This window comes from Bombus pyrosoma, linkage group LG9 (genome assembly GCF_014825855.1).
Source record: "Bombus pyrosoma isolate SC7728 linkage group LG9, ASM1482585v1, whole genome shotgun sequence".
NCBI lineage: Eukaryota > Metazoa > Arthropoda > Insecta > Hymenoptera > Apidae > Bombus > Bombus pyrosoma.
The window spans coordinates 4,559,169-4,578,486 of record NC_057778.1 but is presented as its reverse complement, the minus strand read 5'-3'; the positions used below and the strand labels follow the sequence as shown (position 1 = coordinate 4,578,486).

Below are 19,318 nucleotides of genomic sequence, written 5' to 3'. Positions count from 1 at the left end.
TATAGAACTGTAATTATACTAATTATATTCTTGTATATTTCATTAGAGGACCCATTTTGTAAATTAAATCGATTCTGTCAATTATATCAGAAAGTACTTAAACGTGTATTCTAGAAAAAATCTTGCTTGTTCCGTCATACAAATAATTTTCATTGCAAAATAATTGATTTTAATTATTCAACTATGTACTTCGAATCTTTTTTGTCCTTAAATCTAATTAAAGCACATGAGAAATTTTCAGTCCAATTACCATTAACGTGCTTCGTTTAACTGATACAGTAAGCGGAGCTCTTACGTAAAGAATTGGGTGATTTTACCAATTACACGTCGATCTATTAAATTCGTACTGAATGCAATTGCATTCGATTTTCTATTGAAATCGCTTCTGCATTCAACCAGAATTGAATTATTCCTAAAAAAAATGTTCAATTGATGCGTGTCAGTTCAAACGATGAATACACTCGCCATGCATCTCTCCTGTAACTTTCACACATTTAAAACTGATTTTTTTTTCATAAAAAATTTGTTAAGTAAATTAAGACTTTAACTAAGAAAGAAAAACAATTTGTATGGAAATTTGTATGTGTCTAACTATCGTGTGTATTACACGAAGAAACATTTTCTTCATGCACGAAACATGTATATTTCCATTTCCGGTAGATTGCTCTAATGAAACTGATTCCAAGTACATGTTCGAACCGTATGAATATTGCGCAGCCAGATCCACCGTGATTTAATTCCCCTCTCGTTATTTCAATTATCGATGCATCGATAATGGAAAATCCAATTAAATGATATTCCAATAACCGATAAATAAACTTTCGCGACGCTAAAACCCCGTTAAATGAGTAAGCTTCCATAACTAAACATTTATGCGTTTGATGCTATTCGTATATGAAGCTGATCCGAACGATTTTCCATCGATCTAAAACTCTATGAATATTTGGTAAAACGTTTGTCACGCACCGAAGAAGGAGAAATAAAAATCGTAGAGAAAGAACGTCCTTATCAACACGCGTTTGCCAATTGTCAATACATATCACGTCTTTTATGGATTATCAAAAATTGATGATAGTTGATGAACAAAAAATAGATGTATTTACATCGATATTCTATACATTTGGAAACACTTGTATTATCAGATATCGTGAAGCACAAAATGGAAATAATTGAGCAAAATTATTAAATTTCAAACGAAATATTATGGATAAAGCGTCAGATAATCAAACCTTCGCTGCACCACATTTCTCGAATCTGATAATTCAACGTAAAATTTCCGTCCAAATAAATATGATTAACACTTCAGCAGAGAGGTCGTTCTTTTTCTCTAACGATGAAACGTGTTAACTCAAACGTAGCATCTGGAAACATCTGGCGAGACGAATTTATTAGTGTACGATATATTCGCCGAAGACGATGCAACATTACGAAGGGTAGGATGGCCACCAAGTATCCCATCTTGTTACGTGGAAACGTTGAACAACCATTGCCCAGGAAACGATCGGTTATACGGTGCCTTTAATGCCATTAGCCCCTTTATACGATGGCTATCGTTATTCGATGCGGTGGATGGATGGTGATGTCAGCATTCCATCACCCCACACCATGATATCTAGACTGTAGACGAGAGAAGCCATTGATAGTGGTAGTTCTCCCTGGCTGTGCCTATACGTCACGTCTATACGTTTACGAATATCAAGATCCACTACATCGATTTGTTTGCCTCAACGTTCTACCCTTTTGCCACTCGCTGACTATCAGCTCTTGATTTACAAACTGTTTCAAAACGAATGATGCCATTCATGGGAACGTGGAAGATTTCTCGATCTCTTCGATCGATCGTATTGTATGAACGCTTAGGTTGGTTTCTAAGAGGATCGTGTGCCTCAGGCTACAGTTAACTGCTCTATTACTGTATGTGTCTTGAGGAAACGGATATGGTGGATCGAGTTCGAAAGCCACAATTGAGACCCACTTGTTTCCCTTATGGACTGTTTGGACGGGTAAGAGTGAAGACTCTAGGAGTTAAGATCAAGAAGAGAGACACTTGCAGAGATGGGGATGTGTGAGATATCTTTAACTGTTGGCTGAAAGATTGTAATGTGAGATTCCCGTGATGATAGTTAATTAATCCCTTCAGAATCAAATTTTTGGGGAGTGAACGGAAATTTGTTCGATCAAAGAAGATAGATACATTTTTTGAGATATTTTTATGTAGAGAGTATTATTCATGTGAAAATTATTACATATTATATATTATATACTATATCAATTATCTCCTCCAGAGAGGAACTTTCTGGGAGCATAAGAAAAATTTTGTTTTATTAGTTATCAATAATAGGAATATATTCTTTCTGACAATCCTATGTAGGACGATAAATTTATTTTTATTATTACATTTATCGTTTACTTACTGTAACGTAAAGGTTCAGCAAAAATCATGGATATAGAAGAATAATCCTTCCTTTTTCCCTTTTTTAAAAATACCGTTTTATAAAATGTTTTTTAAAATGCTAGGAGGTAGAAGTATTTGCATCTTACATTGGTTTTCTTCTAATGTTGATTCATTTGTATAAATCATAAGTTTCTTCAATTTATTTCGTTGTCTTTTTCAAGTTCCACCTACTTCCTTGGACAACGCATTGGATTCAACAGTCAACTGAACGAAACGAGGACGCGTTTTACATACTTTGCCCCACGCGATTATGCCTGGAGTGTATCTGCTATCAGTTACCCATCTACTACGAAAAAGATCTTCATGCCTGAATACAGCTATCACGTAAGTATTCTTATATGAATTTAATAATTTAATAATTGCTACATCACGATAGATGAAAATAACTTTTAATATCGTTGAAATACTTAAAACATACATATATACAAATACTATAAATTAAAGGAATAATAGAAGATTTTCGAAGATCTCAAGATCACCTCTATTTTTTTTACATAATGCTACATAATATTTTATACTTAATGCATTTTCTTATTCCGTATGAACCAGTATTGCGATATTTATATATCTCAATTTCAATTTACCAAAGAAACATCCTTGCAACAAAATCTCGTGTTATCAACGTATTGACGGTAGCAATCACTTCACAAAAATAATTCTCCAACTCCAATTTCCTATCAAGAAAAATCTACACTACAATATCTAACACGTAAATCTGCTTATAGGCGAGACAAATCTTAGAACGACACCTCGTGATAGCAGATGAAGCGTACACGATGGCGAAGCTAAGAGAGATGAAACACAACGAGACCTTCGTTCTTCCTGCAGCCAGAGACAGTCTGAAGCTTCGTGTCCGTGAAGCTGGCGAAAGTGAGTAAAGATAATCACGTCATCTAAAAAAATAATCGTTTTGCATAAGCACTTTTGCAATTGCTCAGATATTCTTCAACTCAACGGTACACTCGACGTTTGTTTCGATTTATCCTTCTGTCAGTATTAAACGTAAATGTGTCCAGGTATCGTATATGTATAGTATTTTTTGTTCTTGCTCTTCTCGAAACGGATAAAACAAGAAAATAACGCTTTGTACTCACACGCTCCATGTTATGGGGCTTTTTCTGTTCATTTTCAAACCTGGTGCTATTTGGTTACATTTAGATGACACGTACGACGAAAACATGATCCGACCAAAAACTTTCGGTGAGTGAGTTCAGTCTTTAGACGTCGCCGATGAGCGACGACACGTGCTTTCACCAGTACGAGCTCTGCGCACATTTGTCAATTTTGTGAAGGGTTCCTCGCACTTTCACGCACTATGTTTAACGCGCGCACATTTTGATTGCGTATAATTTTAAAAAGATTTTAGAAAAATCTACTTGGTAGTAAATATAATGTATTTTCGATGTACGATAAATGTATAAACGTAAAGATCAAGCGATGACAGTGTGCCAAAAGTTTCTGGCGATTGCTTCCTACAAACGCGTCAACTTCATTGTCCAAATTTTATAATTCGATTCTATATTCTAATAAGTTGGGCTTATGTGTGAATCGTTTCAAAACGAAGAACATATCGATAGTAGGAATTTTGAAATTTGTTCATTTTGTTCATTCTCATTAACAATCATAATTCTAATCAACTACAAACATTTATAGATCAGCTCCAATTCCATTCAGTTGAGACAGATCAGGGTTTCAATGATAGAAAAATTATCATCCACAAGATGTAATGAATTGGTGTGCAATTTATTGCTACATCTATCTCATTCGTTAGACCTACAGTGACTTACTTGTGCTGAGCTTACCTAGAAATCTTTTGTGAATATATTATGTGTCTTGTACAAAACATTTTGAAATTTCATCAGCGCTACAATAAGACACAACTATTATGATTATATTAATAAAGTTTGAAGGAAATCTGAAAAAGAACACAAGAGATGCCAGATATTTCCTGCAATTTATTGTCATTTTATTATACTTGAGTCAGATATCCATTATATCCAACGAAAACATCTTTGATAATAATTATACGTTTAAAACAATTATTCACATGTTGTACTAAATATTTTTATGATTTCTGTAAAATATATACTTATACTAAACGTCTTACATTTTCCATATATATTCTCGAATTTGTTTCAACCTTTGAAAATGCTCCAAAATAATTTGTGTAACAAATATAATATATTCATAAAAGATTTTATAGTAATCTAGCGTAAGTCGAATAAGTTTTTTACTGAAAAAGAATTCTTATCAAATGTGGTAGTAATGTTATGAAAGATAAAAATTGAAGAATAAAAGTCGAGGAATAAAGATAATTTCAAACGTTGACGTAACTTGTATCTGCATTCTATTTTGAAAATTTTTCGAGTCACCTGCGTATTTGGAGCCGCAGATTTCGAAATGCACACATTTATCGTTTACACTGTTACAAAATACACGAACATTTGACAAAGGAAGACACAAAACGATTTTTTCAATATGACAAATTTGAACACGAGCCCACTATGTACGAGAGTCGTTTGATCACGTGTCCTCGTTCACATAATTACTAACACGTATTATAACCACGTTTCATTTGCGTTAAAATCTGATCAAGTACGCGCGTTTCACGCAATCTCAGTGCTTGAAAGGAATGCTTCTTTATGCTCGGAATATGTAGAACGCGCTTCTCTACTTCACGATTGTTCACGTTGTTAATGCTTCTGAATCGTACGCGTGCACGATGAGCGAAATACGTATCTGTACTTTTCAGCCATATTCGAATAAATCTAACAATCATCAACGTAGATAGATGCAGCCCTTATCTTTCTCTTGATGAACTTTTTACATTGTCTCTTTGGTTTGATTAAGGTAACAGGATGACTAAACTCACTGTTGTGACGATTGTTGACGTTGTCGTGCTCGCTGTATGTGAAACAATTCATTGATAGATTGCTAATACAGTACATGCTTGTGTCTGTCGTGATTCTTGTTGGTGAACCTCTTTTCAATTTAATTTTTAATTCTTCCTTTAAGTGAGAAGTTGTAGAATTGGTTTTTAAATATAGTATATTTTTCGAATTTCGAAGATAGACAATCGGAAACTAGTATATTTAATTTTGAAATATAAATATTGTATTACATAATAGAAATATTAACAATATAAGAATTTCTGTTACTTCTTATTCTAATATTTGAAGTAAGGAAAATTAGATACGGATATGAAAGTTCACTCTCATGCGGTAGAATATTTTATGATGAGAAATAAGTGAAAATAACCGCAAAGACAATAAGAGAACGAGATGCCTGAGCTCGAGCTCATTCAAATTTCTCCATCATTCATCGTTGTATTCTCGTCGTGCAATCATTTACCAGTAGCAAAATAGTCGATTGCGTCAACGCCAAAATTAGTAACAATTGGCGCGTTGAATTTTATAAATCGTGCTGGGTATTGTAACATTTAATTGTTTGAACAATTTGTACAGTGAGTATTTTTATGATTTTGCAGGAAAACAACTGACACACGCCATACATATTGCTTGTTATTCGCTTGAACAAGTCGATTAAGCTTGTTACAGTAAAAACGCAGGACTAGCTTCCGGCGTGAACACGATTAACCCATACAATCGTGTCCATCGTCACCGTCGTCGCTTTTTCTGTGAAAATATCGCTGATCGTACGAAAGCGTCCCTGCACATGTTAATATCGAATATCTTGTTTTATGTTCTCCGATTAAATATTCCGTCGAACAATTAGTACTTGATGGTTTTCTTTGAATTTTGTGGAAATATAAGCCTGACAAGAATGAACAGGGATGAAAAATTATCATTAGATTTACGAAAAAGGATAGGAAAGCATAAGTAGAGAGGAACTAATTGGACAGCTAAGAAAGTTATTATCGCTGGATGTTATACTTTCATGCACGTAACTAAAGAAATCTAATCTGCTTACCAAATATTGGAATGAGCATTTTACTTTGGATATTTCATATATTTTTGCATATTATATATGCATATTCGGCACAAATGTCCAATTAATCCATAGATACTCGCAGTCTAATTACCACGAGTCATAATTCTTCGATTCTAATGATCAAAGTTGGGATTTTAATGAATATTTGTCTTCTCCTTTTCAAGGATATATCATTTCCATTTTCCGTGGAAAATTATTTTCTCGTTATCTGGAATTTCGTGCTTGGAAGAGATTACACTTTTTCTTCGTTGTTGTTTAATCTTCATTATTCAATAAATGCATAATTTTGAAATGCATAATGATAGAATATAATAGGAGAGTGTAGAGTATTAATGTTATACCGTGGAAAAAATTAATGAATAAGAAAAGAGAAACGCAGAAGGTAATAAAACAACTCTGAAAATATCGCAACTTGGTCGTTATTCCGCTACTACGTATTCATTGTACTATGCATGCGAACAGGATATCAGTTCCGACGTAAATTTGTATTATGTCTATTTCGTACGAGAAAATACGAGAAGATGAGAAAAAGTTGCGGATCCGGGATAGATGGCGAACGGTTTTGCGCGAAATATATTGGCTGCCATTTCCTTTCGCGACGATAAATGGACGTGACGAACGCGGAATGGAACGATATGGACACCTGTAAATTGTCCTCAACTGTAGTTATCTATCGTCTGTTTTAATTTACAAGCTTTTTGCGGCGAGCTTTCTGTGTCACATTCCATTCTAAAGCAAAACAGTGAGTTTGCCACAGATTCGCTTCAAAGGATTCCTATGTACGCTATTATAAAACGAGTATAAAAACCTTTCATTTGCGAAAAGATATTAGAAATGGAGAAATAGAAACCACGTTTTTGATAAAAATTTCGTTATTTAGTAGTTACATTCGTTGATTAAGTAATCAGCTACTAAATTAAAGACACGTACTAATAAAATAGCTTGAGATACTTGGCAATATTATTCACGTTTCTAAAATTAAGTGTGTAAAATAATTTTTAAGTAACAGATAACAAAACGATTTTATTTTGATGTAGAATTTACCTTTAAATAAATTATTATGAAATTGAAAATACATTATGATATAACTTCAAATATTTAGAAATATTCTTTCATGGCCAGCGTCAACTAAATATCGAAGTTAGACAAATTAGTAAAAATTGGAAATAAGTATAAACCTTCTCTATGTTAGATTAAGAAATACCTTTTTCAAAACTATTATCGAATTTTGCAACGCGATCGTTGGATAGCTTCCAAATAAATAGTCTTATATAGGTATAGACACTTCATCTAAATAAATATTGAAGTTATTAAAAATTCCAAACAATTATCTATTCCTTCACTAATAGTTTAGATAACAAAAACATCTTCCATGATAAAATTGATAAATTCTATATTCGATAAATGGTCGTGAAATCACAAAAAAAAAAGAATAGATTCATCATAGCGCGATTCGATTTCGATACACGGTAATTTGGTGGCTTCCGGGGCACTCTCGGCTAGCTGAGGTCGACGAAGAACGTGCACAATTATGGGTCGAGACCGCAAGACGATTTATTATGCACCTTTCGACCACCATTTAAATGCAAATTCCTTGATTACCGCTGGTGCTAATTGCTACGTGCTTTGCTCGGTCATTCGCTTGGCCACGAATCGCGCGAATCGCGAGAACGTTTTCTATTTGCAACGAATGTTACCGATGCAACGAATGGACGCGCAGGAAGAACACGAAAGGGGAGCGAAACACGTGGTAATATCGAAAGAAATAATGAAGCAAAGAGAGAAACAACAGAATAATTGAATCGGGTAGAGGAACCATGAGCATAAAATTGCAGACGAAAGATACCTCATCGTATCTGGAAAAAGATGAAAATTGCTAACTTGAAAATGAAAGGAGCAAACGAGAGTCAGCGTGTTTATCGTATTTCTTTCAACGCTTCTCTTCTATTTTTTCTTTTTTTTTTTTTTTTTACTGTCTTAAATTAATTTCTTTGCTTCTACGTTGATAACTTCATAATATTGCCGTGTTTTAACCGTACAATTATAGATTTGCTGGAAATATCATTTTCGTTTATAAATATCAGGATACTTACTGGTCTCTTATAAAACACACCTCTCAGTTAGAAAATTCAATGCAGTTTGTAAAACTTTGAATCTCATTTGTGAAATCATTTGTGGAATTTATTGAACGGAACTAGGAAGATAACAAATAACTTGGAAGATCTAATAATTCATATATCAAAATTAATTAATTAAAACAGCGATCGAGTAAAAAATACATACAAGAAAAAAATGTTATTATTTGGAAAATTTTTTTCTTATCTCTAAAGGTTTTAACAAATACCTGATAATTTTTCAGGTTTACCTCATTTTCTATAAGCGTCCTAGTACGTATGAACAAGGCTGAACATCTTATTTGAAAAAATGCTGCAAATGATTCTCGATCTTCTTAATTGTATCGTTGAAATAACCAATTATTATTTAACAACCTCAATATAAAATTTACAAAATGTCTGCATCGAATGATATTCACAACACTACGCATCTATATATGATAATCACATTTCTCAAGCTTTTTCAGATCGACTGCTACTCGTAACACACACGATTTTCCAACAAACGATAGATTCACTTAACTTCCAGTCAGTTGATCACCAAACGAAATGCTGCACACTTTGAAACGCGAAAGATATTTTAATTGAAACAAAAAAGAAAAACAGAAAAAATACAACAGTTAACGAAATACCAAGTGTATAACTTTATGAATATTTGCTACATGCATTTTGCGTCTTCGTGTTCCATTGATCGAAAACTTGACGTTCAAATGTAATTTAGTGACGCCGGACTTCATGCTCGACGAGTGAACGCTCACTGGAATTTTTCTATCGCTGCAAACATCACAACTCGCTTCGTTCATCTAATCTATCGATCCAGCTTTGTAAGTGAATATCGACACAACTTATCGATGGAAATCGTTTCTCTTTGCAGGTTACCAGATCGAGTGGGAGGGTATATGGATTCGAGTGTTTCGTCCGGACGTCGAATGCACCAACGGTATCATCCACGTAATCGATGCAGTCTTACTGAAGGACAGCGACATCAGGGTGACCGGAACCGCGTCGATCTCTAGCCTCGCATCACACTTGATCATGATCCTGGTAGCCAAGTGGCTGCTTTAAGGACGAATCTCTTCTAAGTCTGTCATAGGTGCACCTAGGAATTTATTTCGGGACCGTCTCCGATCGTCCTCGTCCAAGAAAACGCAGTGCACGAGATCCGGATTCGAACTTTGAACTTGAACTCTGAACTTTGAAGGAAGTTGTTTTGAACGCGTGTTCGTCAGAGTCGATGATATCGGTCCTCGAACGACTCTATTCCCGAATATTCGTAGAGATCAGAGTGGTCCGCGATCTCTCAAGTGTCGCTGCGTAAACTGTGTTCGAGGGGTTTTGGCTTTCGCCTCGCTTTTAATGGAAAAAGAATAAAGGCCCCCTTATATGTGTTCCCCGTGAAGAAATCGAGGCACGATCGATGGATCGGGGACGATCCTGAATGCGAAGCGACTCCAAGTCGAGACTCTTGACCTGATCTACAAGAGAAGATACCGTGGTTTCTGTCTCGATCAGACAAGAGCCTAACCGATCGATAAGCAACGTGGGCGAAGCTTAAACAGGAACCATACTATTTAGCAGTTTCAAAGTTGAATTATCGTCGTCAGTAATGGTTCACTACGAACGTGCAGGTGTTATTACGTAACTATAGAGATTCTTTTGATTTGAAGTTTTATCGTATCGATAGGAACCGTCAGGTGTCTCGTGCGCGCGCTCGTATGCCCCAGGAAGTCTAACACGAGAGTCTTCGAGGACCTCGCACGAATAAAATACAGAAGAGAAAAGATTTCAACGGCGACGATCGCGCGGCGAGGCAATTTCGCGAGTTAGAGGCGCCATTGATCGTACCAAATGATAAATTAACCGTACCAACCAAGTAAGTAATTTAGAGAAAACTTTACGAACGAGAAAGAACGAACGTGAAGATAGAGCAGACATTTCGGGGAACTTTCTTCGAGTACAAGGGCAACGAGGGTTGGCCTTTTCTAGAGCAATTCTATTCAATTTCTCGTTAGGCTGGCAGAGAAGAGCACGTTTCTTCTTATTTTATTTTACTCGATTCAAGTTACCATGCTGGCGTTCCTCTTTTCTGAACGACCTAGGATTACGACCATACGAAAGTTCAACCAAACTGTGGAGGATCAAATTGTTCTTTCTATACCGATATTTTAGAAGAAACGCAGATATAAGGATAATATATTCCTAACGCGTCACGCGTCTAACGTCGGTTTAGATCGAACGCCGTTGATCATTCAGGCCATAAAACTTTTTCGTACAACATACGACTCGCCTAATTATGGTACTTCGATTTCATTAACGATGATACGCTATAGTTCTGTATGTATGTATGTATGAACGTCATTTCTCATGGCGCATGAATCATGCGGCGAGGTATACGAGTCGCCACCTTGTCGGCATCGTCGAAGAATCAAATGAAAATTGGTTCTATGAGAACTCTGTCGATGTACATAACATAGGTAAAGCTAAACTTGTCCAAAACTCTGCAATACTATCTATACGCAGATCTGAATTAATCAATACTATATTGAGAAACTGTCTGCTCCAACCATTAACAGAAGAAAATCAAAAACAGAAGAAAGTGTAGTAGGATTTCATTTTTCTGAATCCGTTTGGTACAAGCAGTTCATATAATAGGACTTCGATGATTCTTTTTAATAACTATGACCTTTCGTTCATGTGAAAGAATTTTACACTCTCAGATAAATAGATTCAAACGGCAGTTAATTTAGTTCAGGTATATCGATCAAAAAGAAGTGATTGGACGATTGATATTATATTTTACTTCGAAATGAGTGGCCATTTTTTTGGAAAGTAGATAACAACAAGTACAAAAATTTAATCCGCGTATTTAATTTACACCTCGAGTTCGAAAAATTATATTATATATCGATACTACGTATTAATATTGTTAATTGTGTACTAATTAAAATTTTTTCTAATAAATATAACAATAATTTTATTATAGATACAAATGTAATAATAAAATAATTTTTGTCTGTCCAAATCAAAAAATTATTCGAAAACATGGATAACAAAGTTATCGTGTCATAAAAATAGTTAAAAATAAACTGAGTGAATAATGCAGTATCCCACTATAGTACTCCAGAGTTAGAAATCCTCTTGACCCAAAAAACGAAACTTTGAAACGATAATTGGGCATCGTTAACTTTCGACGCGTGGTTTTGCGCCTTAGTTGTGATTTCCAATTACACTTGCTCTCTGTATCATATCGTATTACACTGTTTACTTACTGATAATACTGCCACGTCATATTGCAAGCCGAATTATACTTGCAAACGAGTTTTTGTACAATTATCCTTAAAAGAAACGGGAGCTTTGCCCATTAGAAGTGACTCGATCACATTCCGACATTCTGCGGGTTATTTGAACGAATCTTTGCATTTAAAGAGAAATTTTCAAGGCGAATTTGTTTCTTGCTTAACGCATTCGCTGCTACCGACGCATACTTATATTGTGCCACTTATTGAATTAGATTTTAATTGTAAATAATTTTGCTGACAAAGCTATTGTGTTTTTAAATTTGTGCCTTTTCATAGACGGACAGACTGTGAGAGACAGTGACTTAAACAAAATGTCACTATTTGAAATAATTATAGTAGCAGTGAATGTATTAATATGTTACTTGTGCTTGGACTGGGTAATTAATTATTACCATGCAAGTTTAAGTGGAACCAAAGTTCTTTTCGTTACCATACTCAATGCTTGGTATCAATTAAGAGTTAAACATGCAATTTTATTCGAAGTATTATTCGAGAAATATTACAAATATTATTCAAAACATTAATTGTATGAAAACAAATGCAGTGATTATACCAGCATAGGAATCATATGGCAGACGAAGCCTTTGTCTTGTTACTTTCCTGATTTATGCGAGAATTCGTTTAAGCAGACTGCATAACACGTAAAATACTCATCCAGAAACTTTTTCTTTTTTATCGACTGTACAGTGCTATATATAATATATCTATACATATATATTATATAGAATCATCTGTGTCAATGCACCGTGTCACAATAATGTCGTAACCGAGATTATTCCCGGATTTGTATTTTGTTTCGACTAACGTATCTCAGTTTAATCTTCTGCTATTTTATACCTTTCTTTTTACTTTATATTAATATTATATAAAATAACAATTCCTACTATACGTAACTATATAATAATTATATGTAATTAATTAATTTGAATCTAGTGAGTAGTTTAATTTTTAAACTCCATAATCTCACTTGAACTGATATACACATATGAGATAGCGAAAGGTTAAACTGTAGACTCGTAATCCAAAATCAAGAAACAAACCCGAAAGATTATAAGCAAATGACACATCACAGTTTCATTCCACGATTAGTAAGAGCTTAGCTATGTGTGTACAAGTAATTACAAAAATCGCGCGTGTCTGTTAAAAACAGAGAATAGATACAATCTATGAGAACCATTAGAGGTCAGTCAGGTAGAAGACGAGAGAACCTGAGTATTCGAAGGTGAAGAAAGAAACGCTTCGGAATTTCGTTTCTTCATAGAGAATAAAATATTGCGACGAAAATAGGGCAGGGGGGATAAACGAATAAAATAGCGGAAAGTGTCGTTCAGTAATCGAAACGCCGAAACTAAAAATGGAAGAAAAACAATGAACGATCGGATCGGACACTGTCGGGTTTCCGGTCGTTTCACGCGCGTTAGTTAGAAGGAGCAAAAAAAAAAAAAAAAAAAAAAAAAAAAAAAAAAAAAAAAAAAAAAAAAAAGAAAGAAACACAACAAACAGAAAAAGAAATAAGGGAAGACAGAAGACTTGTAATTAAGAAATCATTCAGCTACCGCAATTCTCTTGGCGAAAATGAAATAAAGAAAAAAAAAACGGATTAATAGAAGAATTCGATGTTATACGTGTTGATATCAGTCTATACATATATATGAAAAAAGTAAATAAATATATAAATATAAATATATAATAAACAGAGAGATATATTGACGAGGAAAGAAAGTACGATTGATAAAAGACGAGAAGAAACTGAGAGAAAAAAGAGAAAATAACAGAAATACTATCAAACGATACCTTAAAACTTGTTGTTGGGATGAATTGATATTATGAATTATTAATTATTATTATTATTATTATTATTATTATTATTACATATATAAATATACATAAACTCTAAATAAACACTGTTTGTTCGTTAGACGAGAACTTAAGATTGAAAAGTAAAAAAAAAAAATGGATAAAAAAAATAGTAAAACTCTATTTCTTCGTGTAGATGCGTCTTTAATATTCAGCTTGTTCAAGCGTAACGCCGAAACGAAAATCGCATATTCGCAGCTGTGTCTGGGTTGTGAATGGTGTGAATGGAAATGCGAGAGACGGAATTTCGAAAGGAAATGTCGTCACACGGAACTCCGAAAAAGTATCACAAACAGGAGAAAAACAGCATATCCGACGTTCCCTTCTATTGTTTATCCCGACATACTTTTCTTTTCCTTTTAACGGAACTCGGCGAACCCGTTTTCGTATCGTTTTCACGATTCGTACATTATCGTCCATATATTTTTCGGCAGTTGATACAATTTTGTCGAAAAATATTATGATATTTTAAAGTTATAATCGAAGAACACTTGTTTTCCATTAATTCTTTGGATCGTGCCACAACTGAAATTTTAATTTGTCAATTGAGCGGACGAGTTAGCTCGTTACTCGGACTCCCAATCTGTTGAATTAAAAACTGAGACATTCGTCGCTTATCGAATGAGATACTGAGTTATTTTATTTTATAATTTGAAAGTATCCGAACACTTATGGACAGTAATGTATGTCATTTAAACGCGAAAATGTGACGAATATCCTGGCTAACTCTGAACATATACGATAAATCTTGCGAATCGAAATGATGAGAAATCGTGGATCGTTAAACGGAAATAATGAAATAAAGAAGTCGAACCGAGCGAATACACTCGAGATTTGTAGACTCAGTTGCATATCCAAACACACAGCACACACGCCTCTCAGCTCGCTTTTGTCAGTTTTGCTATAAAAAAGATCGAAGATTTTCGAAATGGATTGAAACACGTATGTCAAAAGTAGCGGTATATCGGACAATTGTACAGTTCGACGAAGATGTTTCTCGTGGTTTAAAAAATCTCGAGGATATCTCGTCTGAAGCATTGTTGCTATTTGAAAGGGATCTTTTAATTTTAGACAGGACGGAATTTTTCGTACTAAATAATTGTACAATCGTCATAAAGCACGTGATACGAGTAATAATACATATTAGGGAAGACAGTTATACGAAGTAATAACTGTTTTGTTATTTAAAAAGAATCATGTCTTGATCATAAGGATCATCAAATTGAAATTTAATGTAACATAATGATTGGTAAATGTGGTAAATTATAGGTATTTAAATGAAATTTAACTCATATCAGAGTTTCGTTGGAAATCTCTTTGTCCTTACATAGACGTCCTTCTTCTCATTAGCTCTCATTTTGTTAGTATTTCGTCGTATCTTTTATAACACGTTTAATACCTAAATTTCGATACTTGAAAATCGTATCCGGATATGAAAGATTGAATTACTCATTAAAGTAATAAAGCGATAAAAAGTATATATGAATTACGAATAATTAAAAATATTCGACTCATCAAAATCATACTTCGATTCCGAAAAACTTGAAGCAAAGTGTATCCTCATTTATGCAAATTTAAAAATCCCTCGAAGAAAAGGAAGAAGAATTCAGAAACTTCTTTAATATAATAAAGTGCCATTTATATCATATTAAAAACAAACGACTTTTTTCACAGTACAACGTACTGAAAGAACGTCGTTATATTCTGTTCTACATTCATTAAATCTCAGAGATTGAACAAAAATTGATAATTTCTTCAATTTATAGATAAGTACAAGAAAGTTGAATTGTTCGCAATTAGTTAAACAGTCGCCGAGAATCTCGTATACATGTACTTTAGTCCTTGACCAAAGAAGTAGGCGTGTAAAGCGGTCGACGATTCATTTTTCTCGCGTACCTCGATTAATTAATTAGATTCACTCCTCGCGTGATAATTAATCGTTAAATTCTTGGAAAAAAAAAAAAATATCTTTTTGCGTGACTATTTGTACATTTTGTAGATATATCTACTATGTACACTTCAATAACAGGGAAAAATACCATTGCACCATTGCGTTTGGTGGTCGAATTAAGTCGCATTTCTGACACGATACGTTCCCAAAGATTCGTTTCCATCGTCTCTTATCTTCTCGTTTATTTCAGATTCGTTCGTTCGTGATCTGATTCTTCCGATGAGTCGAAAATCAACATCTGTTCGAACTTAATCGTAGAGTGTGTGTTCATAAAGGGAATTCAGTCGTGACGAGGAAAAAAGATTCAAAAGCGTGTTAAAATATTTTTTGTCGAGAACGTTTAAGAAAATTAACTTTTTTCTGAAATTATTACTTCGTTTGTAAATGTCCGCAAATTATCTACAGTCCTCTGTGAATTAATAATATAAAGAATATCAGATAATTGTAAAAAAAAAAAAAGATAAATTATTATTATTCGATATTGCTTCCTACGTATAAAATTTTCTTTGTAATAAATCTAATTTTTCCTATCCTCGTAACGAGCTTCTGATTATCTAGTATTTTGCTAATACTCATCTAGTATTTTGTTATTCAAGTGAATCAAACTTACGTAAGGATAATATATATAATTACACGTAATTACGTAAAAGAAATTCTCCCTCGAATATATATTTGCGTTCTGTTCTTAAGTAACGGGTAAGGGAAAAGAGATTCATACCAATCGTTCCTCGAAGCAATCATTCTGTCACCGTTACTCTGTTATTACCATTATCGATTCTATGATGTAAGAAGTTACTGTCTGAATTTTAGGAACTAGCACTAAGGCATCGTTCGCAGGAACACAAGCGAAAATCATCGCGGAACTCCACTTCGTATACACGTTTCCTACGTAGGTACCTATACATCACACGTGTCTATAGAGGGTACTGTTCAAGCGGGTTGCTGAACTTTGAGAAAGTATTTTGCTGACGTTGAGGGTGAATTAAAATTTTGTTCAACTGATGTTGAGCTATTCTTCGCATATATTTCATACGACACTAAAAAACTGAAAATTTAAACGTTAAATTGCTACATATGACTCCTTCTCGAACGAAGATTCTAAAATAATTTTACGATGATTTTAGTCGCAATTCTATTTTTATGAAAAATTATTTATGAAGCATTTTAGATTAACGTGCCTATAAGACATTGTTAAATTTCGCTTTTCAAAAGTCATATCTGATGAATAACAAAAATAACAAATATTATTGCTAAAAAGCGTTATTTTAAGTCGCACCGATATTTACAAATCTGTTAATTAAAAGATGACGATAACGATAAGATTAAATTTGCATCCGTAAGCTTTCACTACAGAACACGCGGAACTCTACACCAAAGTTTAGCCCTGCATGGAGATGTTTCTTGCAGCGAACGAACGTCGAACAGCGTTTTCTCTATACTCGTCGTCGTAGATCCTTCCGAATCGCGCGTTTTCTTCAGCCACGTGTTGCCATTTGCATTTATCTCACTACGAAACCACGAAACATCACTCAATCCTCATAATCGCCCTTGTGATTAGCGAACGTTAGAACGTTACGAGAATTTTTTTCTCAATTATTCGCGAATACACAACTGGTGATTTAAATGCAACTAGTAATTAACGTATATGGCACCTTTACGTAACGTAAAATCATTACTAAATAAGGGTATAATAGTCGATAACGAGATAACACATAAGAGAGGAGGACGAGTTTGTTCATTTTGAAAAATCGCGGACGAAACGAGAAAACGTAAGGTATAATAAGTGATTTAATATTTTAAGAGTTGGATATAGGTACCGTCAAGATTAAAACGGGATTTAACTAATTGAATTTAAATAATTAAATTTAACTAAGGATTATTTATTAGCTATTATATATATATATTATATAATATATAAATATATATATGTATATTATATAACTATATTATAGTAGGGGAATCAAATTTTACGTACCACAGAGCTATTTGTACAAAAGCCGATTTTATTTCGATCATTCATCCATGGATTAAAACGTCGCTCGATATTTAAATTGCCAAGCAGAGCAACACTCGATTTAAGTAACATACACATATATACATAATTATATTTTAGATAATTAACCAGCAGAGGATTCTAGTTTTCTTCTTAGGGGCTTAGATGTACGTGTATTACATTTGTCTGTATTTTCAGAGTTAATCATTAAGTTTCTTTCTTTCTCGAAATCACGCGATTATCGCGAGGGACGACAGAGACTTCTTGTGTAAAATTTTTACGAGAGAATTCGCGCATTTCGAGCCACCTGAATTTACAAATGTGTGTGTGTCTGTATTCGTAGGGCGAACGACGTGACATCAGTGCCCAATAATAATAAAATTATCTCCCAACAATAGCAAATAAATAAAAATAAATAGATAAAAAAAAGGGAAAAAGGTAAAAATAAGGAATAACAAGTTAAAAGGAATTTTTTTCTGGTTTGGGAAGATCGTACGAATGCAATGGTACTTTGATCGTCGTTTGCCCAATCGTTGAACGATCATGTCACTTGTATCTCGCTTGACTACACTGTGTAGACTGTGGTCGCTTATGCTGTATGATTTTACAAAGAATAAAGAACACCTATAAGATAGTTTAAGTGGGTTTCGTTGATTGAAACGTGTCGTTCTCGCGGGAACGGAAGCGTATCGTGTTTCGATAATTTTCAGACTTCATGTCGCGAAATCACACCAATATTGAACAAGCAAAATATACCTATGAAGTTATTTTAACATGGTATACATCTATTTAGTAACGAAACGAAATGTCCACGAGTCGTTCAAGAAAGAAACGCGAATATCTATGTTCTTAAATTTTGCATCGTAAATTATGATATTATTTTGGCTGTATAATTTTACAAAAAATAAAGAATACTTACGAAACAAGTTTAAACAACGTTTGTTAATCCTTTCAATGAAAACTTCCTGTTTCAAGCCCTTTTAGAAAATACAAGAGATCGAATTTCCTAAGTTATGCAAGAAATTCTAAATAATTTTTTAACTTATACATTACTATAATTTTGCAATGATAGTACGAACTAAGTAATCCTTGAAGTTGTAATAGAAAAGATACTTTGGTCATTGTGCAAAGCAAACGAAAAAGTGAGAATAATCAAGTCTTTGCAGCTTTCTTCGATCACATAAGATAATACAAGAGCTGGAACATACTCGCAAAAGAATTTAAGCTCTAATATGTTTTCACACGAATAATTCTATTTTACTTCCTAATACACGATTATGTTTAATATCAATCCATTAAACGGAACATTATATTCATTAAATTCAAATTTAATGATATGTACCTTGTAAAGACTTTGGTAAAGACGAATATAACACGCTCCTGCACACTAGTTTTCATAGATTTTCAAATTTAATTTCTACAATTGAAACTTCATTGACCCATTGGTTGACCCGTTTAAATATATACCCATTTAACCTTTTTAACAAATCATTCTTTATTAATAGTGGAATACTATGTTGGCTGATAAATTAGAACGATTTTATGTGTGTATATGTCGGCTTCACAATATGATTAGGGTTAGGGGCGTGAAACGAATCTTCATTTGGATTAGACATTGTTGTTATGCAATAGAGAAGATATTGACTAGTGCAAATATGATTATTACAGAATTTGACAAGTAACCGTGGTAATTAGATA

The 19,318-nt window shown here is 33.8% G+C and overlaps 1 protein-coding gene across 6 annotated transcripts in view; it reads left to right on the top strand.

Annotated features, from left to right (window-relative positions):
• LOC122571058 (fasciclin-1) overlaps positions 1–18,553 on the top strand; it is a 384,771-nt gene extending 366,218 nt beyond the window's left edge. For 5 of the 6 annotated variants that reach the window (XM_043734279.1, XM_043734278.1, XM_043734277.1 and 2 more), the window contains 4 exons: positions 2,617–2,779; positions 3,181–3,325; positions 3,614–3,655; positions 9,395–18,553. In XM_043734279.1, coding sequence (XP_043590214.1) covers positions 2,617–2,779; positions 3,181–3,325; positions 3,614–3,655; positions 9,395–9,585 — 541 coding nt within the window. In that variant the 3' untranslated portion in view covers positions 9,586–18,553. The remainder of the gene's footprint in view (positions 1–2,616; positions 2,780–3,180; positions 3,326–3,613; positions 3,656–9,394) is intronic. The other variant, XM_043734282.1, reaches the window with a different exon arrangement.
• The last annotated feature ends 765 nt before the right edge of the window (positions 18,554–19,318 follow it).